We start from the raw sequence: 22,102 nt of genomic DNA, 5'->3' as shown, positions 1-22,102 counted from the left end.
CAGAAAAATTCTCAAGTGTCATTCTCTTGATTGTATGTTGCTGTTTTAGACACATTAAAATATTTGTGTGTTTTCTGAGGTGGTGGTGATAAATGTGATTAATTGAGGCAGGTCATTAAGTACAGTAAACCATACATAAAGTAAATGCATAGAGATCAACTCACTTACTATTGAAGATAAAGTGTTAAATATAATCATGCAGATTGACAGTTATGTTAGCTGCATAAAATCCCTGGTTGTTTGTATCCCAGTGTGAACATTTCTTGACCTTGGGGAAGGGTTCTCATTCTAGCCAATAAAATGCTGTTGTTTTTGCTAATACAATGAGCATAACATGGCTTTATTCTCAAATATTACGATGCACACTCTCTCTCTCTCCTTGTTTCTTGCACTCAAAAACAATAAAAACCCAGGGCTTTAATCTAAATACATAAACTTAAGACTGAAAGAAAGGTTACCAGACCGTCACATTGAAGAACTTCACTGGAGGTGAGTACAGCCACACTATTCAAGCTGCATCACATGCAACTGCTTCATATACTGCAAATGCATGGCACTGTTAGCATTGTAAATTAATGTATTGTAAAATGCAAACACTATAAAAAACATAAACAGACAAACCATTGTTTTACTATTTTCAAAGATAATCAAGTTAACATTAATGCAACAATACGACAAGTTTAAGGATTTACTGGCTATCCTTATCTTAACATGTTTTTATTCAACCACTGCTTGACTTAGGTTAGAATGGTTCGGAAGAGCATTCTGGTACTTTTACTATTAGATAAAAAGTGTTCTGGTTTCTTTTTGGGGCAAAAGAGCCGTCTGTTCTATTCGATGTGCTACATTAATGGAATAAGCCTTATTAACACATGCATTTTGATGAAGATAAGCCTAATGTGCAATTTCTTCATTCCTTCATTTTATTATTCCCAAGACAAGCATTGTATATAACCTTGCATTCATCCCAGGTCCCACAGCCTTTTTCTAAACTGTTTAAATAACTAGAATCTACTCAATCTACATCATAATATAAAAAGCAAAACTGATTGTTTTTTAGGGGCGAAAAAGGAAGTCCTTTTCCCATTGCTGTGACACACAGGCTGCAAATACTAAACACATTTCTTAGTTGAGCTGATACAAATTATTCCTATAACAGTAATGTGAACCTTTTATTGGTTTTAAAGTGATCTATTGGTGCTTTATTTGTATTGTCTGTGATGGTACCTTGACCTTGTATGAGGAAAAATAAGAAAAGGCTTTGGCTTCTGGACATTCATATTCTTGAGGAAAACTTTTTCTGCACTGATAATCTTTCATTGAATCATGTTATGAAAGAAAGAACAGACTTTGATATAGCTACTCATTTTTTATTGTTATATATTTTACAACATAAAGTATATCAAGAAACGACACAGACACATACATGAGAATGACTATGTTAAGGCATGTTTATGGTTGTAGTCAGTATAAAATACAATTGTGTAACTATTAATTGTGTGTGTTCATTGTTGAGGAAAAAGATTCAGCTTGGACAAGTGTGGTCAAGCAACTGAGAAAAAAATGATATTTACCTTTTCTTTGGTTATCTAGAAAATCAGGTAAAAGAGATGAACTTCTCAGCAGGGGAAAGCAACTTTACTGTTGTCCTGATGCAGCGTGACACATTTGAAACAGCCTTGACCAAGAACATCATTGTGGTGGCTCTCTGTCTCTCCATCAACTACATCAACAGCATGTTGGTCCACACCTTTACCAAACATCAGGTACAAACAGATACATCCTTTATTTCCCTTTCTCCATCTTTTAGGCATCTTTACATATTTTTATAAAAAAATGTGTTGAGTAACTTAACATTTTTTTTTTTACTTTTCCCATTTGAGAAAATACATCTGGTTTAAGTTGGTAGTTTGCAATATTACTAGTGAAAAAAAACGTTTGATGTTTTTTGGAGGAATACAACTGAACAGAACAACGGGAAAGAGCTAAAACATTTTATATTTGTAAATTTAAGAACTGAAGAATAAAGTATAAGTACTGTAGGTTTTCAGATGTGACTGTTTTAGGGATAAGATGTGTTAATTTTTGTCTATGTATAAAGTAAACTGTACTTGAACTAATATCCATAATTAATTCAATTTTCACAACTTTACATCTGTGTCATCATCAGCTTTTGATGTAATTTTTTAAGATTTCTGATGTTTCTTCTCCAGACTCGGCTCCAGAACTAATTCAATGGGGGGGGGCATTTTTTTCACAAGAGGAGCACGCGTTTACAAAGCATGAGAGTCAAAATAAGAGCAGACCTGCATGTTCTGCTGGAAAGTGTAGCCATCTTGATATTTAATTTATAGCCAATTATTCATACTTTAACAAAAACATTTTTTGAGGGGGCACAGCATTCCATTTGGGGGGGCATTGCCGACCCTGCTCTTCTCCACCCTACTCTGGAAACCAGTGGATATATTTTTTATAAAATAGGCACATTGTGAACACTTAAAAGTTCCCTTTTTTCAGTTGGTTTTCCATTAATACAAATACATCCACAATGTCTTTATTTATCTCCGTAGGTGTTCAACACCAACCCTCGCTACATCCTGTTCATCCACCTGGTGGTTAACGACATGCTACAGCTGACCTTGGCATGCCTCCTCCATGTCCTCAGCTACATCGTGTATACCCTGAATGTGTCCTTCTGCTGCTTGCTGTTGGTCTTCTTGATCTTCACAACTTTCAACACACCTGTCAATCTAGCCACCATGGCTATCGAGCGCTACATTGCCGTCTGCAACCCGCTGCGCCACGCCCAGATCTGCACTGTCCAACGCACCTACATGGTTATCGGTCTGATGTGGGCGGTGAGTGCTATCCCTATCCTAAAAGAAGTCTTCACCCTCTTTGCTACTGAACCCCTCAGCTTCTTCAACACCAGGATCTTCTGCTGGCGAGAGAATGTCTTCAAGAGTACGACCACGAGCGTGAATCAGTACATCCCCCATTATGTCTTCCTGGCACTGGTGTGGCTCTCTCTGCTGTACACCTACTTAAGCATCATGTTCGCAGCGCGAGCCGCCAGTGGCGATGCCAGGAAGGCCAGAAACACCATCCTGTTGCATGGCCTGCAGCTCCTCCTGTGTATGATCTCCTATGTGCGCTCTGCACTGGAAGGAGGCCTGCTGTATCTCTTCCCAACCAAACTGCTGGAGATCAGATTCTTCTCTTACGTGATCGTGCAGATCATCCCACGCTTCGTCAGCCCCATCGTGTATGGGTTGAGGGACCAGACCTTCCGGAAGCATCTCAAGGGGTACCTGCTGTGCAGGGTGAATGCCAGCACCTACCCACGTAATGACACTCTCTGTAACGTCAGTGGCAAGAGGCCTCGGTTAGCAAGAAGGGACTGACTGCTTACTTGTGAAACTGCAGAGGTCAATGGTCAAAACACGGCAATCTTTTTCAATATGTATATAAAAGTATATATAATATATACATTACAATAAATGAACAATTGATCTGTGTTTTGGATGTAGTCTTTGTATGGATAAAATGAACAGAAACCTCCCACAAAAGAGTAATTTCCTTTGTTAACACCCTACTGAACTGGGGGGGACCAAGCTGTCAGCAAATGATTCCAACTCCATTTGTTATTTTGTGTAATATATATGTACATTTATGCAATGTTTATTGCAGCTTTAGTATATATAGGCCTACTGAAGTGCAATACTGAGGTAACAAAAGTGAGAACAATACTGCAATCCCCTGACCCTGTAGGGGGGTCCGGGGGCATGCTCCCCCGGAAGAACATTTCTTAAAATGTAAAGTTAAACGCATCAATCTAGTGCACTTTGAGAGCAAAATTAAGAGGCTAGATCAATGTAGAATCTGTGCTCTTCTAAACAATATCATGTTATTTTAACCAGCCCCTGATTGGCTGTGAGGTTTAGGCATTAGGTGAGGAGTTTGCATGCATGCAACATATTATTGATATATAGTAGCCTATAGCAATAGTCCATATTTCATTTCAATTTCGCAAAACAAAGAAGACATTCTAAATTTAAAAATGAAATATAACGTAACTCATTTGAACCAGACCAGCAATATTTACCTTCATAAATTCTTCTTCACGTCCTCAGCTTCGGTAGAGCTAGTCGCCTGGCTAGAACTAGCTGTTGCTAGTGCCATATTTTCTGATTCTAAATCTGCATCTAGTACGTCCTAGCCTGACGTTGTCATACTCATAATTCTAGTAAGAATATGAGTCTGAAAACTCTCCATTGGGCTGTGACTACGGGGCGTGTTTCAACCGCACTCGTAAAACAAATGCCTCTTCGCTCAATTAGATAGACCTACAACCAATCAGAGCAACGTAATATGTTGTTTGTTGAAATGAATTAATGCGCTGTCGATGTCTTCTAAAACAGACTCGATGGCAGAATCACAACATCCCAGATCTCCAGCGGTAGCCATGTTTGTTCAAAACGAATTCAACTTAAGCGCTCTTTTGTGACGTGGGTGATTATGTTACTGTTGATCATCTGTCCATCATCTTATAAAGCCCGCCCTGGCAATTTCATTGGTTCGCCCAGATTCTGGTTTTCTGTAGTTGGTACGAGACCCCAATACGAGATCCTCCAGACCCAATTTCCCGAACAAATTTCTTTTGGGCGGGGAGAAGTTGGGCTGGCAGCCAGGCTACAATACGAGACCCTCCAGACCCAACTTCCCGAACAAATGTTTTTGTGGGCGGGGAGAAGTTGGGCTGGCATCCAGGCTAAGTACGTCCCGTAGTAACCTATAATTTAATTTAACGTCTTTAATGGTAAGAGAACGCGGCGCACAGGGATGGGTAATGACAGTTGTTTAAGATCAAAATTATAATGCAACATACGGCAGACACCTTAGATATGAGAGACCCCCTCAGATTTTTGACTTTGTTGCTTTCATGGGAGCCAGTCCTCACTCTATGGGAGCTCGGCTTACCACGTAATTCGAGCACTGAACGAAAAGGAGCGAGCCAAACAATACAATTTTAACAGCCAAAAGAACGGGCCTACTAACGTCATCTCCATGACAACCAGGAAGACGCCAAGCCTAAAAGCACAAACGCCGGCTCCAAAAATACTTTAAAATAAGCATAATACACTTTTTCTTTTCAAGTGTTGTAGTACTTTTGTGTGGCCAACGTTACACACGCTAACATCGCCTAATCAGCTGTGCAGTTATAACTGATGCTTGTTGCCTTACCAGTGGCGTAACTATAGGGAGTGCAAGGAGTGCAGCTGCACTAGGGCCCGTGGCGAAAGGGGGCCCGTCCTCGATCTCACCGTAAAAGCGAGACAACCTGACCGGGCCCCTTAAGGCAATCTGACCTGGCCCCTTTCACCGCTGTAATACCGCCAATTGAAGATCACATATGATCTAGTCTTATCAATTCGCAAACATTTCTCAATTATGGTGTCAGTTATTCAGAATTATGAGCTATCACCTGCCCAATAAACATTTTAAAAACAGTCAGTGTTAACAACAGCAAATAATTAATTTTTCCTCATTTGCCTTTTGCTGAATAAAACAAATGTCGTTTTTATTAAGTAATATTGCCCTCGAAAAATAGCAAGGATGTCTGGGTAATATTGTTGTCAAAGATTCCCGCCCACCCACACAGGATTGTTCCCATCCAGTTGTTGGAATACCACAGACAGTTGTTGTTGGGATACTACAGTTGTGTTGCATTAGCGTTTTGAAGCGAATTAGGCTACCCCATGCCATGCCCTTTAACATAAAAGTGGCTCCAGAAAGCGGCAGGAACGAAAAGAGCAAGATGTAAGGATGGCAAAGCTGTCAAAACTATCCTCATTTGGATTGTGGCGAAGCGTGTTGAAGAGGACGCTACGTCTGACCCCCAGCCCGGCAACAGCAATGAGTGTGAAACTCAGCCACCAGGGTAGGCTAATAATTACATAACGTTTACTGTCTGGTATATGCAGTTGACATGGCTATTAAAAGTCATAAAAATGCATATATAGGCCTAGGCTACCAGGCAGCGGCCAGGTTAGATATAGTAAACTGTGCAGGATGTAGTCGGAAAATAGCTAAAGCTAGATAGACTAAATGTAAACTAGCATATCTAACGAACATAAAATTAAATATTCACCATCGAAGTGACTGTTTTTTTTTACTAGTACCCAGATAGCACACATGACAGATCGAAACGTCATTCATAACGTCGGATAAGCCTCGGTAAATGATCAGATTTTCTTCTCATCTCTGTGCTCTATTTCAAACGTCGCAGATACGTCGGCTCATGACTGACTGTTCCATTATGCTCATTCCGTGTTGTAGCAAGCATAATCTAGAGCCAAAGACTCGCGAGTCAGAGCCGTTCACTTTTAAAAAACCGTAATCTATCTTCACATAGAAGGAGCAGTCGTTACCCTTAATTGTACATCATGAGTAGCCTAAATTTCCTTGCGCATCGCTAAACTGAAAACTCAATAATTTCGCCTGACGATAGGTCGGTAAGGGGCCCGTTGGTGAGATCTGCACTCGGGCCCGCCAAGTCCTTGTTACGCCGCTGTGCCTTACGTAGGGAGAGTGGTGGGGACGGATCTGGGTCGCTAGGAATCGGGGGGGGGACATGTCCCCCCCATCCCCAGTGCCGTCTGCGCGCATGCATCAGCCCACAATAAATTAAACATTTGCATTGTATTTTATTAATTTAGACGATTTTCTTATCCAAAGCTCATGTAAGAAGCACAATAGAAGATTATGGATCAAAAGGGCATAGCTCTAACAATATTTTGGTGGTCAGAGTCAAGGAATGGACTGTGTTTACTGACCACATCGCAAAGCAACCACATAAAAACCTGGTCTTCCTCATATTACAGTCATCATCCATATTAAATATCTGTAATAAAGATGATTTGCTGTGTATCTTTTTCTCTGTCCTTCTGTCATATTCACAGTCATCAAAACATCATCATCATCACTAACCCCGCTCTCTATCACCTGATGATGACGACAGCGCCTTGTAGGCTACATCACAAAAGGTGTTGAACAAGGCTTGTAATTTGTCAGTCCCACAGGCTTGTGCTTGGCAAGTACCTATTACTGGCTGAGGTGAGTGGTAGAGGCTACACTTGTTGACAGGTAGGCAAAAAGGCTGTTTAGTTCGCCGTACGGCAGACCTGACTTACAGACTGGATTGTCTGTAATAGATACTTTCTGGAGAGGACTAGACTGAGGGGTGATGCATTGATTCACATGACCACTTTGTGACATTGTGTAAAAAGGTGAGACGGTTAAATCTGTACTAGCTGCATCATATATTTGATGTTTTGTAATTTTAAAATGTGAACATGTTAGAAAACTGGGAAATGTTGAAAAGGAATATGTATTGCTGTTCTTGTATTTGGAAGTGCAAATATTAACTTCATCACATATCTAACCTATTGCTATGTCTAACCAAGCAGGCTGCTGAAACCAACTGTTGCACGAGGTCAGACTGAAAAAACAAAGGTGAGAAGGAGGACATCGCTGTTGTAAAACACACGCTCAGGATTAAAGGTCCTGGGTTAATCATGAGATGCAGGCCTAAAATTCTAAATAACAGGAAACAAGAAACAGGAACAGGAAACAACAGGATTTCTTTTCAATTTAACATGAACTTCAATGGGGAAAAAAGAATTGTTGATGTTCACAAGAATAAGCCTACAGGTCTGTATGTACAGGTCTTGCAGGCTACTCACTAACGACAGTATACAGTTTCATTGAGAGGGCTGAGAGAGAGCTGGGCACACAGACATATCATTCTTTCATGATGAATGTTAATACCGCTGCACACCTTATGCAACAGTTCAGTGTTTGACCTCAGCATGTACTGCATGCTGTTATTAGTTTTTTTTTGCCCGAGGTAGAAAAATGAGATGGAGAAACTTAAGATCACAGTCTGATAATAACTTGAACATGCAAACTTTCTGACTGGTGAACTCTTAACATATTAAGTGATTGATTATGTTTGTTTGACCGGTAGAAAGGTAGAAAAGCAGATGCATTGTCAGCTCAGGATCTCCTCTTACAGGTAACGTACATTTTATGAGATTTTCCAGTGATTCAAGGTCTCAAGAAGATTTTGTAGACTTCTTGAAAGTGGATGTTTATTCAAACAAGTACATTACTCTCTCTCTTTTTGTCTCTTCATCTTGTCTCTCCTCAGCTGAGGGGACTGCAGCATGAACTCATCTGTCGGGTTACCAAACAACATGACCTATCCCTCTGAGCTGATGGTCAGAGACACATTCACCTCAGCATTCATCAAGAACCTGATTGTGGTTGTGATCTGGTTCAGTCTCAGCTACATCAATGGAGCAGTGGTGATGACCTTCTCCAGACACCGGGTCTGTATCCTGCTGTATCCTGTCCTATACGTAGTGTATTTTATTCCATGTATTTTATTCCATCCATTTACTAGCCATGGTTTATTATCATCTCATATTTTTCTACATGATATGCGACAGATATGTTAGTTTGAAATTCCTGACCCGTCTTTCCTCTTTCATCTCTGTGTTTTCTCTTTGTCTTCTTCCTCTCTTCTTCTTCTTCATCAGTTATTCTACGATGACTTGAACAAATATTGATTCTTTTAATTGTGTTTGATGAAAGATAATCAATTTTCCAATTCATGTTGACTGTGAGTTAAGTTAGTAATTTTTCACAATGTTGCCTTTCAAACTGATAAAGTAATGTCACTGATCAACTTTCCATGCAGAGTTCAGGACTCATTGAATTTACTTAATAACTTAATGCATGTGGTGATACATTACTGACCTCACTTACAGTCAGTCAATTTGTCTCGCTCTCTCTCATCTCTCTTTTCTCTCTCTCCTCCTCCTCTCTCAGGTGTTCTATGAGGACCCTCGTTATATCTTGTTCATCCACATGGTGATCAACGATGGCATCCAGCTGACCATCACCATCACCCTCTTCCTGCTGAGCTACATCCTGTACACCATCAACGTGTCCTTCTGTTGTTTCTTCATCCTCCTCGCCGTCTTCACCACACGCAACACGCCCGTCAACCTGGCCAGCATGGCCATTGAGCGCTACGTCGCCATCTGCATCCCCCTTCGCCACGCTGAGATTTGCACCGTGCGTCGCACCTACATCCTGATTGGCCTGATATGGTTCATAAGCGTGGCTCCTGACATCACAGATCTATTTGTCACCCTGGCAACCGAGTCGCTCAGCTTCTTTCACACGTCCGTGTTCTGCTTGCGTCACAACGTCTTCAAGGTAGAAAAATGGCCACGGTTGTTTCAAATCCCAGTCACACAAAGCGGTGGTGGGATTCATATGGGGTTGTGTTGGAAGGATGTTTAGAGCAGAGCAAAAATCTTGTACAATTTTTAGCAAACTCTATGTACAGAAAACCCAAAACATAATTTTGTCCTCTCCTCCTTCTCCAGGACCCTATCCTGGCGTATAAGCGCCAGGTCTTTGACATCCTGTACTTCTCATTTGTGTTCCTGACCCTGGTCTACACGTACCTGAGAGTGCTGTTTGCTGCAAGGGCCCTGTCCACAGAGAGGACGTCAGCGGAGCGGGCCAGGAACACCATCCTGCTACACGGAGCTCAGCTCCTCATGTGTATGCTCTCCTACATCTCCCCCAGCGTGGAGATTATCCTGCGCTTCCTCTTCCCCCAAAACATCTCGGAGATCCGCTTCGCCAACTACATCATCGTATACATCCTGCCCCGCTTCCTCAGCCCAATCATCTACGGCGTCCGCGACCAGAAGTTCAGGAAGTACCTGCGGAGGTATTTCGTGAGTGACTGGTGCAGCGTCCAATCACAAAGGGTGAAGCCTGGTGCAGAAACGGAAAGGAAGGCGGGTCCTGGCAGCATTAGAGTTGTTCCTGACATACCAGATAACAGAATATGAACTGTGACAATAATATTGAATTATTATTATTGAATGTACTGTATGAAAGCATTTCACTATCCAGAAGTTTAAACCGGTTCATTAGTCTTATGTTAGCCTTTTGTATGAAAATGAAATGGGATACTTTTTCAATTAGCTAATGTAATGTATGGGTTGCACAAACAAACAATAATCATTTGAAATGTGTTTTATATTAAGCTGTCTTAACTATGTGGAAATCCTTTACGAATTAAAATAAATCTATAATCCGTGTTATGCTTTTATCCAAGTAAAAGTAGTTGATCATGGAAACACACATTCTTTTCACTGAGCAACAGCAAAAGGACATCAAAATCCCTAGAACATGGATCAGTAAAATGAAAACACATGAACACATAAACACAACATGGCAACATGGGATGTCTGCTCTCCTATTGGTGGAGGCCTCATACCCCTGACACTCATTAATCTGAGTCCTGTGACATCACAGCAAACTGATCAATCATTCACACAGTCCCAGCAGCTTTAAAAGGCAGCAGCCAATCTGCCTTGTGTGGTCTTTGGTAATGACACCAGGTACATGTAGTCAGGTCAGAGTGTACATGTTTAATAGCATCATACTATGCAATGTCTGTTAATGTCAGTGTACAAGAGGTTTTAGTGCTGCTGATGGATTGTTGGGTAAGGTAGACAGAAAAACAGTTTGTCACAAATCTGGTGAAATATGTGATAAATAAATAAATCTGAACTAGGACATTTTATAAAGTATGCAGATTGTATTCTTATTTTTATTTCTAAAGTACATGGCTGCACACATACATGTACTGTCATTTTTTGTGTGTAACATGAGTTTTTTGTGTTACAACCTGAAAAAAGACCTACATTTGTATATTAAAATAGTGGCAGATTTATATTTTGAAAGTTATTTTAAAAAATGTATATACATATAAAATGTCTTACAGGTAACATCTTGGGAAGTCACACATTTGTTTCAGAAGATGGCCACTTGAATTCAAGGGAGGAAATACTATTATTTTCTTTCAGGTAAGTGGATTATTGCTTCTCTCTTCCTCTTCAAAAGTTTTTACGTTGGGTTGAATTTACTTACATTGGATTTTAAGAAGTAGAAGTGTATACAATATATACAAACTGTAAAAACTGTATATACAGCTCTGGAAAAATTGAGACACCACTGCACCGTTTTCTTTCATTTTTAAAAAGGTTGAGAAGGACAATTTTGAGTAAAAACAGAAGGGTCAAATTTGCAGTGGCCTCTTACATTTTTACCCTTCTGTTCCGCACTCAAAATTGTGCTTCTCAACTTTTTTTTTATGAAAGAAAAAGGTGCAGTGTCTAAATTTTTTTTTACAGAACTGTAATTTATGAGGGAAGGATTCAAACCCTTATTTCTCTCCTTAACTGTTAAATTGGTGTCTAAGTGTTCATTCATTCCACGTAATCTCTCGTTTCAGGGTAGTGAGATGATAAACTCTACCTTGAGCCCTCCATCCTTCACCACCAACCTCACCTCCCTGAACGGGGGGGCTGTAGGTGCACCCAAAGACAGCTTTAGTGCTGCGCTGACTAAGAACATCGTGGCCATGTTGGTGTGGCTGGCACTTAGTTTCATTAACGGCAGTATGGTCCACACCTTTCTCAGGCACTGCTGCTTCTCCTGTTTGTGTTTGTTTGTGTGTGTGTGTGTGTGTGTGTGTGTGTGTGTGTAGATGTGTGTGCACACTGTGTGTGCACACTGTGCGTGTTTGTAGGTAGCCAACCACTCTAGTTCAAATATTGTTTTTAAATGTTTACTCAGACTACGATTGTTTGCTCAGTACAGGACCAAGTAACTGACAGTCTAAGCTTTCTTGTCACAGGCATTCGTCGTTCTTTGAAGATCCACGCTACATCATGTTCATCTACATGGTGGTCAACGATGCGCTGCTGCTCACCCTGGTCACAACCCTCTACGTGGTCAGCTACATCTTCTTCAAGATTCACGCCTCCATCTGCTGCCTGCTGGTAAAGTGTGTTTCGATGTACAATGTGTGGGTGTACGTACGTGTGTTGTATATGTGTGTGTGTGTGTGGATGTTTGTGTGTGATGTCTGGGGGACCATCTGAGTGAGAGAATACCATAAAGACTCGTCGATTCTTATCATGTATCTCTTCTCTCTTCCATCCTCCTCTCCAGGTGATGACAGCCGTGCTGACTACTCGCTCCACCCCCCTCATCCTGGCAGGCATGTCCCTGGAGCGTTACATCTCCATCTGCTTCCCACTACACTACGGCCACATGTGCACCGTGCCTCGAACCATAGTCCTCATCATCTTCATCCTCGCTCTGACGGCGATTGTACCCCTGACGGACCTCTTCATCACCCTGGCCAAAGAGAGCCCCGGATTCTTCTACATCTCTATCTTCTGCGACCAATCTCTTCTCTTTCGTCACAGCTCTATTTACACTAAGAACCTGGTGTTCGATAGTCTGTACTTCTCATTTGTTGCCCTGACCCTGCTCTATACCTACTGCAAGATCATGCTGGCGGCACGCGCTGCCTCCTCTAACCTGGTCTCTGTGAAGAAGGCCAGGAACACTGTGGCGCTCCATGGCGTGCAGCTGCTGCTATGCATGCTGGCCTTTGTAGTCCCTTCCATGCAAGCGCAGCTCATCGCGTTGTTCCCCCTGTACAGCCTAGAGATCCGTTATGTCAACTTTCTGCTGGTCTACATCATCCCACGCTTCCTCAGTCCTATGATTTACGGTTTTCGGGATGAGAAGTTCAGGAAGTACTGGGCCCGCCACCTGACCTGTCGAGGCGGGACCAGCCGTGTCAGGCCCAGCGTTCTGATGAAGTTAAAATGATCCTGAACGATCTGTTTTCTGCCATTTACTAAAATAAATATTTCACCAGGTTTCTGGTGCTGTCTAATAAGACAAAAAAAGAATCGACTTTATCCTGTACAAAACAATGCTGACTGTTACAGATTTTTCTAGTGACTACAGGTTGATGAAAAAGTGCAAATAATATACACAAACATCTAGGCCTTGTATTTAAGATTGCTTTGTTAGCTTACACATTAATCTGTATTACCAAGGTTGCAAAACACCTCACTACATGGTTGCAGAAAGCTAATAAATATGCATCATAGGCCTGCAAATCTAAGATCATACCCAGTAATGGAAATGTGTTTCTGTAAATAAAATTATCATACACATGGATCTATAAACATCCATTAATTGAATATTATTTTTACTGGTCTGATATCGATATTCAATTAAGGTTTTTACACATATGTAATATATACATATGTAAAATCCTTATGAAATACCACATAATGATGAACCTTAACTTCAGAAACAGACTAAGACTCTATTTCAATTGATACATCATTACAACTATCAAAACAAGGCATCTCTCTCTCTGCCCATTTCAGCTGGTTCCTACAGACATTCTTCTCTCATTTCTCATTCAGAGAGCAGCTATATAAACCTCTACCTTCTTGTTTTACCTGCTGGTCCCATAGACAGGGACAGGAAGGTTGTTAGCAGGGCGGACAGCCAGGCAGTCCGATCAGCCCAACAATCAGTTACTCAAACAGACATAGTTAGTGGGATCAGGTGTGTGTGACTGTGATCAGGTGTGTGTGACTGTGATCAGGTGTGTGTGACTGTGATCAGGTGTGTGTGACTGTGACCAGGTGTGTGTGACTGTGACCAGGTGTGTGTCGGTTCCTTCCCGGGCTCCTGCACTGAGGTAGGTGGTACTCTAACAGTGATCACAGTAAGCATATGTGTACGGATCTACAGAAAAATAGTAGTAGTAGTATGACAACATTCAGTTGTCACTTTTTTTTACCTGTGTTTTCCATTCACAATGAGGTGGGAAGCATTTTCTTTTCAGTTTAGGACTGTATTGTGTTGTAATGTACTCTAGTTCTGAGATTCTGCTTCATTTCCTCAAGGTAAATGCATGTTGTATACAGAATTGTTTCTCTGTGATTGTGAGTGACAAGTAAGGATCTGAAGAAAGTGCTCTAACAAGCTGTATTTCAATGTACTGTGTGTTTGGGTGTGTGTGTGTGTGTGTGTGTGCAGTGAGACCAACCACAGATGCTATGAACTCCACAACCACACTGGATGATTTCATCAAGAACTTTGTCAGTTGCTTTCTGGGTGTCCTCATCAACACCATCAACGGTTTCTTTGTGTACATCTTCTTCCGGAATGCCACATTCCAGCGTGACCCGTGTTACATTCTCTATATACACCTGGTACTCAACGACAGCCTCATGCTGACCATTGCAGTGTTTCTACAGGTCAGCATGGAGTCACTATGATTCAGTTGGGTTTGCTTAGGGAGCGAGTCAAAAAATGTGCACCGATTGCAAAAGATGTCATCGAATCGATGAACGTTAACTTATAATTCTTATTGTGATGCAGATCCTGTCGTACCTCGTTCCCTTTATCAACCTATCCTTCTGCTGCTTCCTTGTGCTTCTGGCGACGACGACCGATCGGAACAGCCCGTTCAACCTGGCGGGCATGGCGGTGGAGCGCTACATCGCCGTGTGCCGCCCGCTCCACCACGCCCAGATCTGCATCGTCCGCCGCACGTATGTTCTGATTGGTCTGATCTGGTGTGTCTCCCTGGTTCCTAGTCTGAGTGACATCATTCTCCTGCTCGTCACACAGCCTCTTGCCATCTTCTCCTCTCAGATTCGTAGCCGCCGTAAAATATACGCCGTTCCACCAAGACCAATCCGTGGCCGTCCAGGTCATTAACCTGTCCTTTGTCTTCCTAACGCTGATCGTCACCTACCTCAGGGTCATGTTTGCCGCGAGGAGGGCCACTACGGATCAGGCCTCAGCCATGAAGGCCCGCAACACCATCCTGCTCCACGCACTCCAACTCCTGATCTGTGTGCTGGCCTACTTCACCCCGCTCACCAACATGGTCCTTCTCTACGCCTTCCCCCAGCAACGCACCACCATCCTGTTCACCAACTTCCTGTTCACCAGCATCCTGCCTCGCCTCCTCAGCCCACTCATCTACGGGGTCAGGGACCAGAAGATGCTGAACTGCATCAAAGTTTCCCTGTCTTGCAGACAAACTCCTCCAAGGGTCAGGCCCAATGCTGCTCAAAGGAAAAGTAAGAGTTTTAAGGGTGCAAGGAGAAAGCTGGAGGTATGTGGGGGAGGAGGTATAAATAAAGTTGGAAAGTGTTTTGAAAGAATGAAGATAAAGATACACATCTCATACGACAGAATATCCCATCATTGTCAGGCCAGTAGGTGCTCGAAAGAATACCTTCTTGTAAGGGAAGGGTAATGTGCAGACTTGGCCAGCACTATTCATTACTGGGACAGGGCAGTAAGATATGGGCAGCTATTTGCAGCTATGCTACCTTATTCATGATCACATATTTGTCATGGTAAAGTGGAGGTGCAGTGGAGGAATTTGAACACTAGATGTAGCACTTGTCAAGGACAAACACCCAATATATTTTCATTGGTGTGTCTTAAAAGTCAACGATTGTGTAAATTAAGATATTGCCAGAATGACTTTTTATTAACACAAGGTTAAGCACTCACGCTCATTGTGCATTCAAGAACCCGTTTAAATCGACTACGAATGAAAAAGGCATCATCGATTATATTGCTACAACACACTTATAGTGTAACTACACTTAATTGTTTCTTTGTGTTCTGTAAATGGACATAAACGGACAAAATCTACGGCTTTCTACGACTGCTCTTATTATCTGATTTATTGAAGTTGTGCAACTGAAATATACCTTCTTGTGGAAATGTCATGCATTCTCGGTAGAAATCCTTGATGTTGGGAACTTTATACAGATTTCAGAGCAAGGCAAGTTGGCGAGACATAAATTCGACACGAACCGAAGAGTGGCGTAGAATGCCGATGAACCTCTTCTTGATTGTACAGACAAGCCCGAAATCACAGCGGGGAATGGGGCACTGATGGTAGGCTGTCAAGAACGTGACGGAGCAGGGAGCAAGGTGAACAACTATTATAAGATAGAATTTCGAAAGCTTAACGGAAATTTAACAATTTGAGTAGACTGGGATAGGCTGCCTAAGTTATATATTTAGAGGATTAAGTGCCGACCTTTTTTTTTAGTTTTCAAAATGAAATGGCTTCTTCTGGATGTTTAATAATGATAAACTTGTCTTGATTAAACAATGGGATAGAAGCAGGCCTATTGTCCATGATGCAACCCAGGTTAAGATAAAGAAGCGCACTTAACTTTAAGGTATGTCTCCTTTAAATGATCTAATGTTTGTAAAGAAAACAAAGTTTGATGTCTGTATATGTGTATACGACATTTTCCTTTGCTGTGATCTAAATCGGAGGGCTGCTCTTTTCCTCTGAATAACATCGACTTATTGTCTGTATGCGTAGAGTAGGCAATTCCCTTGGGAATTCTGAGATACATCGTCTTAATATAATTTATCTGAAAGAAACCCTGTAACATAAACAGCCAGAGGTCAAATTTTGGCTACCCTATATTAAAAACATGTAAGCCTGGTTAATTACATTCCTCCTAGTAGTAGGGCCATGCTGTGCCGCTGGTAGGCTACCGTCCCGTCACAAACGGCTTCACCTGGACATGCACGTTGCTGGCCAAGTTCTTGCTAAGGTAGCCAAATAGCCTACTGGCCTGTATCAACAGTTCATGGCTTCGTTTAAAGCACAGGCTTAAACCACTTAATCATCGTTTCGCAAACTGCTAGGGAACCCCTGTAGGACTGGGCTCCGTTGGTAACTCCACGGTGCATGTTTAGGCTACGCTTACATCCATCATTGGCTGTGTTCATAAGGTAGACAATATCTTGGAAGAAAACACAAGGGACGTAAGGATTTTCTGTTTACTTAGCGTCAAACATCTACGCATGAGAATGAAGTATCACCCTCCCTACTTGTGTAAAAAAGGGCGGCAAGGAAAGGGTGGGGACCCCCTGTGTGAGAGCACCGTGTCCGTGACCGATCAATGCCACAGGCGTTTACAGCAAGGTTTATGATCAGCGGCATAAGAGAGAGAGAGACAGAGACAAAGAGTGAGGGAAGTACAGACCTACCTTCACCACCTATTTCAGAGTGTACTTCACAGTCTATTTCAGATGACACTTGCCAAAATAAATCAGGTGTCCACAAGAAAAGAAAAGTAATAATGTTCACAGGTCAAAAGTGTAATCCACTAACCGCCCACCCACCTGAGGTAAAAATGGTATTGCAAGCCACCTCATTTCACTTTCCCTTTCTTCAAAGCGTGTGATATGCCTATTGGTTTGTTGGGTTAGGCCAAAGGAAGGTGAACTGGCCTGCATTTTCTTTCCAAACTAGGCACCAGAGAGAACAGGATCTCTACATTTTATGAGGCTTTTAGCTCAAGGGTAGTGAGACGGGCGATCTTATAAAAGTGGTCTGTGTAAAGTGTGCTGTGTCAGCAGGCAGAGAGTGTGTTTAATCTGTTTAGCTTCAGTCTGCAGAGACTACTGGATCATTACATAAACTTTGAGGCATAGACGCTAATTCCCCATATTGTCCAATAAAATGCAATTACTGTACCATTATCAAAATGCACATAGGTTACCTCAGCTGAGAAAAACCATGCTAGATTATACGACTGGGAGGGATAGATAACTGTTTTATTTCCTTGAGTAGGCATTTTGTTCTTTGTGTGTGTATGTGTGTGTGTGTGTGTGTGTGAGAGAGAGAGAGAGAGAGATGTAGGGGGCCATAAGACTAGGCAGGGTGTCTCTGTGTGTATTCCAGTGAAGGAGGGGGCCGACATGGTGCAGGAGAGCTTCCCCGGCTGGGTCCAGGACCCCGAGGACCCCCTGGTGCATGTCAACGTGGGCGGGCTGAAGCGCAGCCTGTGCTCCAGCACACTGCGGAAGTTTCCAGACACGCGCCTGGGCCGCCTGCTGGCCTGTGAGTCGGAAGAGGCCATCCTGCAGGTGTGCGACGACTATGACGTTCAGCAGAGGGAGTTCTACTTCGACCGGAACCCGGGTCTGTTCCCCTACGTTCTCCATTTTTACCAGACGGGCAAGCTTCACATCATGGAGGAGCTCTGTGTTTTCTCCTTCAGCCAGGTGGGGATGGAAAAGAGAGAGACAAGGAGGGAGGGATTGGGAAGGGATGGAAGCAAGTAGATTTTGTAACAAATCATCTCCTCTTTTCTCTAGGAGATAGAGTACTGGGGCATCAATGAGTATTTTCTGGACAGCTGCTGCAGTTACCGTTACCATGACCGCAAGCTGGAGAGCCGCCATCGCAGCTGGGATGAAGATAGTGAGGTGAGCAGTGTGGACACGTCCGTGGATGAGATCTCAGACCTCAACAGAGACATGCTCCACTTCCAGGTGAGCTGGGGAAGGAGGGGGGTTGAATATCCATTCAAAGTTTCAAAAAGCTGTGTTCAGTATTCAGTCAAAATCAAACCCTGTTGGTTCCTGGTCTACCTGCCTTGCCCCCCTCCCCTCCCCCTCCCCCCTCCCCCCGCCCCGACGTGCCGCCCCTGTCCTAGGATGTGCGCTTTGGCCAAATGAGGAAGTGCCTGTGGCTGACCCTGGAGAACCCTGGCTACTCCATCCCCTCCAAGCTCTTTAGTCTGCTGTCCATCTGTGTGGTGCTCACCTCCATCTCCACCATGTGTATCAACAGCATCCCAGAGTACCAGAACTTTGACGCAGACGGCAAACTGCTGGATGACCCCACCATGCAGACCCTGGAGGTCAGTCAGTAATCAACCTATGTGTGTATGTATCTATGTGCGCATCTGTACGTCTGTACATCTACGGATGTTCTTTTCAAAACTCACGTTTGACAGTAATATGACAGGTGTTGTGCACCTGCTGGTTCACCGCCGAGGTGGTCACACGCATGTTCCTGGCGCCCAACCGCCGTAAGTTCTTCCGCCACCCGCTGAACATGATCGACATGGTGTCCGTGGTGCCCATCTACATCACGCTGGTGTTCGACCTGGCGGCGGGGGGCGATTCGGAGCTGGGAGATCTGGGGCGGCTGGTGCAGGTGCTGAGACTGATGAGGGTCTTCAGGGTGTTGAAGCTGGCCAGACACTCCACGGGCCTGCGCTCCCTGGGCGCTACGCTACGGGTAGGAAACACTAACAGTTGTTCACAACATACCACCCTGACATACTAACACAGTAACACAGGTAGTGATGCTGACCAGACACTTCCAGGGATCTACATTCCACAGTGGGTGGCCAAGCAAACTACAGCACTATACTGTAGGGTTTAAATACACAGGTTATGCTAATAAAAATCATTGTGTGAAGTTTCTTTGTTTGTCCTCTAAAAACCCCTACAACCCATTTTGGTTGTTTACCTTTTAAACTCTAAAATAGTTCACGTAAATTCGTTTGCTTTTCTTGTAAGCTTGGTTTGATACATTTTATCTGCTCGAAACTGATTTCTGAAAACTGTTATGTATATGTCCTGCCACTGATAGGGACAATTCATACTGCTACAGTGCTCTGAGAATAGCTACTACTATTATATCACAAAACATAGCATGGATCATGGATTTTCACTTATCAATGTCTACTATGGCTTTCTCATACACAAGATACGTGTACAATAAATGTAACTTGTCTTACCTCACTGCTGTAATCAGCTCTAAAGTATCATACCACACAATATCATGTATCTGCATTGGATATTTTTCCGCCCAACTGTCAATAAGGACTTCTGCCTTGATTGAGTCAGATTCAAACTTGGAGTGCACCTGTATTTCATAAAGTGCGCAAAGTGCCTTTAGGTGAACAGCTGTTTCGACTATGAAATGGTGCGCTTACATGGTATCTGTTTTAAGCCGAGTGTTCAGGTGTAGAGGAGGGTGTTACATAATTGATGGGGGATCTAGGAAGGCTCAGTTCTTCTGTGGTATCTCTGCGGAAACTCCCAGAAGAGCAGAGAATTACAGGACGCTATATTCGATCCCAGCCTGACCTCTACTGTCCCGCAATGTCGATATCTGTCTGAGAATGTCTATTTGAAGTAAATGCACTTGAAGTTCACAGTCATTTTATACTAGACTACAAAGAAACTGCTGTATATAAATATTGAGCATAGCCGGGTCTTTCACTTGCAAAGCCTAAAAGGATTATTCCTCAGTCAATAGTAGTCCACCTATATATGCTTCTTTAGAAACCCCTAGTCCTTTATATCATGCCTTGCTCTCCATAACCTGTTATACTCTGTCCCACCAACAGTGTTCCTCCATCCTCCATTTTGTGTCCTGTGCAGCACAGTTACCGTGAGGTGGGCATCCTACTGCTGTACCTGGCAGTAGGCGTGTCGGTGTTCTCAGGGATGGCGTACACCGCAGAGTACGAGGAAGACGTCGGCCTCGACACAATACCAGCCTGCTGGTGGTGGGGTACCGTCTCCATGACCACCGTGGGGTACGGGGACGTCGTGCCGGTGACGGTGGCAGGCAAACTGGCAGCAGGCGGCTGCATTCTGGGGGGCACCCTGGTGGTGGCGCTGCCCATCACCATCATCTTCAACAAGTTCTCCCACTTCTATCGCAAGCAGAAGGCCCTGGAAGCTTCCGTCAGGAACAATAACAGGAAGAGGATCAGGGTCAGGTGTGACGAGCATGATGAAGAGGAGGACGACAATGACGAGGAAGATGAGGAGGGTGACGAGGGATCTGATGGGGATAGCCGGTGTTTAGATGAGGAGGAGGACGAGGAGGAAGAAGAAGTGGAGGACGAGGAGGAGGGAGGGGAGGTAAACTATAGTTATGTGGACTATCCTTCAACTCTGGACAGGAAGAAGGATGTGTATCAACTCTGAGTGTCTCTGTACTAGCATTGGGTTTCACTAGAGAGATATGACTACTAAGGTAGTGGCACAATGGACATAAGCTAAAGTAATAAGCATACTAATAATGCATTTATCTCTTTTTCATTTTTCAAAGCATCTAAAAACCTTTACAGAGTCAACAGTTTATGAACTGTAAAAACCTTTTCGCATAACTTATCTTACAAAGTGATATGGTACCTGCAGCATTGGGCTGGTGTTCATGTCTGTGTGCATCAACAAAGTGACTTTACAGTATAGCAGTGGTGATCTGCAGAAGACAAGCATGCTTGTTGCTAGTTGAGTAGGGATGTGTAGCCCAGGAGACAACGGCCCAAATGAGAACGCACAGCTCAGAGTATTCTTCCTTCTTACACTGGTAAATGTGGCTGCTTGGCATGTGGAGTCAGAGAAAAGAAAGACTATACTGTTGAGCATTGTCTTGCTTTTATGTCAATATAAACTGGCTAGCATTAGTTTGTAGTATAGAAGACAAAGGATTCCCCTTAAACAACATGTATTGTTGTTAAAGGGAACTCTACCTTTGCTGTAATTCATGTAAAAGTAGCTACGTAGCTTTGTACATAGTGTATACTGTAGGCTAGCAAGCCTATAAGACAACAACAAAAAAGGATCAAGCTATCACTTGAATGTTCCTTCCAGCCTGTCAGATGTCTTCCTTGGAGAAGCCTGTGTGCTCCAGCTGCAGTGACCATACACATCTCCTCTATAACATCCACTCGACTATAATAACGATGACTTCTGACTTCTTGCTGATTTTGTTGCAAAAGAATAGTAGTGGGGCTTATAGAACATGTATTTGAAACTATAAGAAAAACTAAATCTGATGCAACCAGAGTTGGAATCCATTTAATTTCAGTTGCACAAGTTCAGAAATCGTATTCAATTTTCGATTGAATTACTGTATTGAAAAAAATTGTATTTCCTGAAAGAACTGCCTGATAAGATGGACCTTCATTCTGATGCAATCCCAGTTCCTGAGCTGCACCAGTGTGAATGCTCTCAGACGGACCTGGGAAAACAGGCCGCCATGAACGACCTGTCCTATGCATTAGATGAAACTCAAGCTGATGTGGAAAGCTTAGAGATTCACTCAGCAGCTTGGGAACAGATTTCATCAAAGGAATAACACAGGCTCCTCAAAGTGACAGACCTAAGGAAAACACAAGGACGTTTTTGAAGTATCTGAGGGTCGTTTGATCAGATGTACAAGTCCTCAATGTCTGTGTTTAAAGGGTTTAATTATATGCACATAGCTAAATGAAACATCATGGAATTGTAATGAAAAATACATTTGCAA

At 42.9% G+C, this 22,102-nt stretch overlaps 4 protein-coding genes and 1 pseudogene across 4 annotated transcripts; all 5 read left to right on the top strand.

Annotated features, from left to right (window-relative positions):
- Positions 1–1,610: 1,610 nt before the first annotated feature.
- Positions 1,611–3,404, top strand: LOC124471903 (odorant receptor 131-2-like). Its single transcript, XM_047026566.1, has 2 exons — positions 1,611–1,766; positions 2,571–3,404. The coding sequence occupies exons 1-2, from the start codon at positions 1,611–1,613 to the stop codon at positions 3,402–3,404; spliced, it is 990 nt and encodes a 329-aa protein (XP_046882522.1).
- Positions 3,405–8,040: 4,636 nt separating this feature from the next.
- Positions 8,041–9,938, top strand: LOC124471901 (odorant receptor 131-2-like). The gene is made up of 4 exons (XM_047026563.1): positions 8,041–8,077; positions 8,213–8,393; positions 8,896–9,288; positions 9,462–9,938. The coding sequence occupies exons 2-4, from the start codon at positions 8,229–8,231 to the stop codon at positions 9,936–9,938; spliced, it is 1,035 nt and encodes a 344-aa protein (XP_046882519.1). The 5' UTR covers positions 8,041–8,077; positions 8,213–8,228.
- Positions 9,939–11,492: 1,554 nt separating this feature from the next.
- LOC124471435 (odorant receptor 131-2-like) lies at positions 11,493–13,086 on the top strand. Its single transcript, XM_047025918.1, has 3 exons — positions 11,493–11,520; positions 11,795–11,939; positions 12,112–13,086. Coding segments are annotated over exons 1-3 (819 nt in total). The 5' UTR covers positions 11,493–11,518; the 3' UTR covers positions 12,784–13,086.
- A 950-nt stretch (positions 13,087–14,036) lies between these two features.
- LOC124471900 lies at positions 14,037–17,469 on the top strand (annotated as a pseudogene).
- On the top strand, positions 15,866–22,009 carry si:dkey-43k4.5 (potassium voltage-gated channel subfamily S member 2). The gene is made up of 7 exons (XM_047025637.1): positions 15,866–15,942; positions 16,135–16,196; positions 17,720–18,042; positions 18,136–18,312; positions 18,477–18,683; positions 18,791–19,066; positions 20,221–22,009. Exons 3-7 carry the CDS (start codon positions 17,737–17,739, stop codon positions 20,773–20,775), a joined length of 1,521 nt encoding a protein of 506 aa, XP_046881593.1. The 5' UTR covers positions 15,866–15,942; positions 16,135–16,196; positions 17,720–17,736; the 3' UTR covers positions 20,776–22,009.
- The last annotated feature ends 93 nt before the right edge of the window (positions 22,010–22,102 follow it).

This window comes from Hypomesus transpacificus, chromosome 9 (genome assembly GCF_021917145.1).
Source record: "Hypomesus transpacificus isolate Combined female chromosome 9, fHypTra1, whole genome shotgun sequence".
In the NCBI taxonomy this organism is placed as follows: Eukaryota; Metazoa; Chordata; class Actinopteri; order Osmeriformes; family Osmeridae; genus Hypomesus; species Hypomesus transpacificus.
The sequence above is the reverse complement of the archived record's forward strand: the minus strand, read 5'-3'. Positions and strand labels throughout refer to the sequence as shown.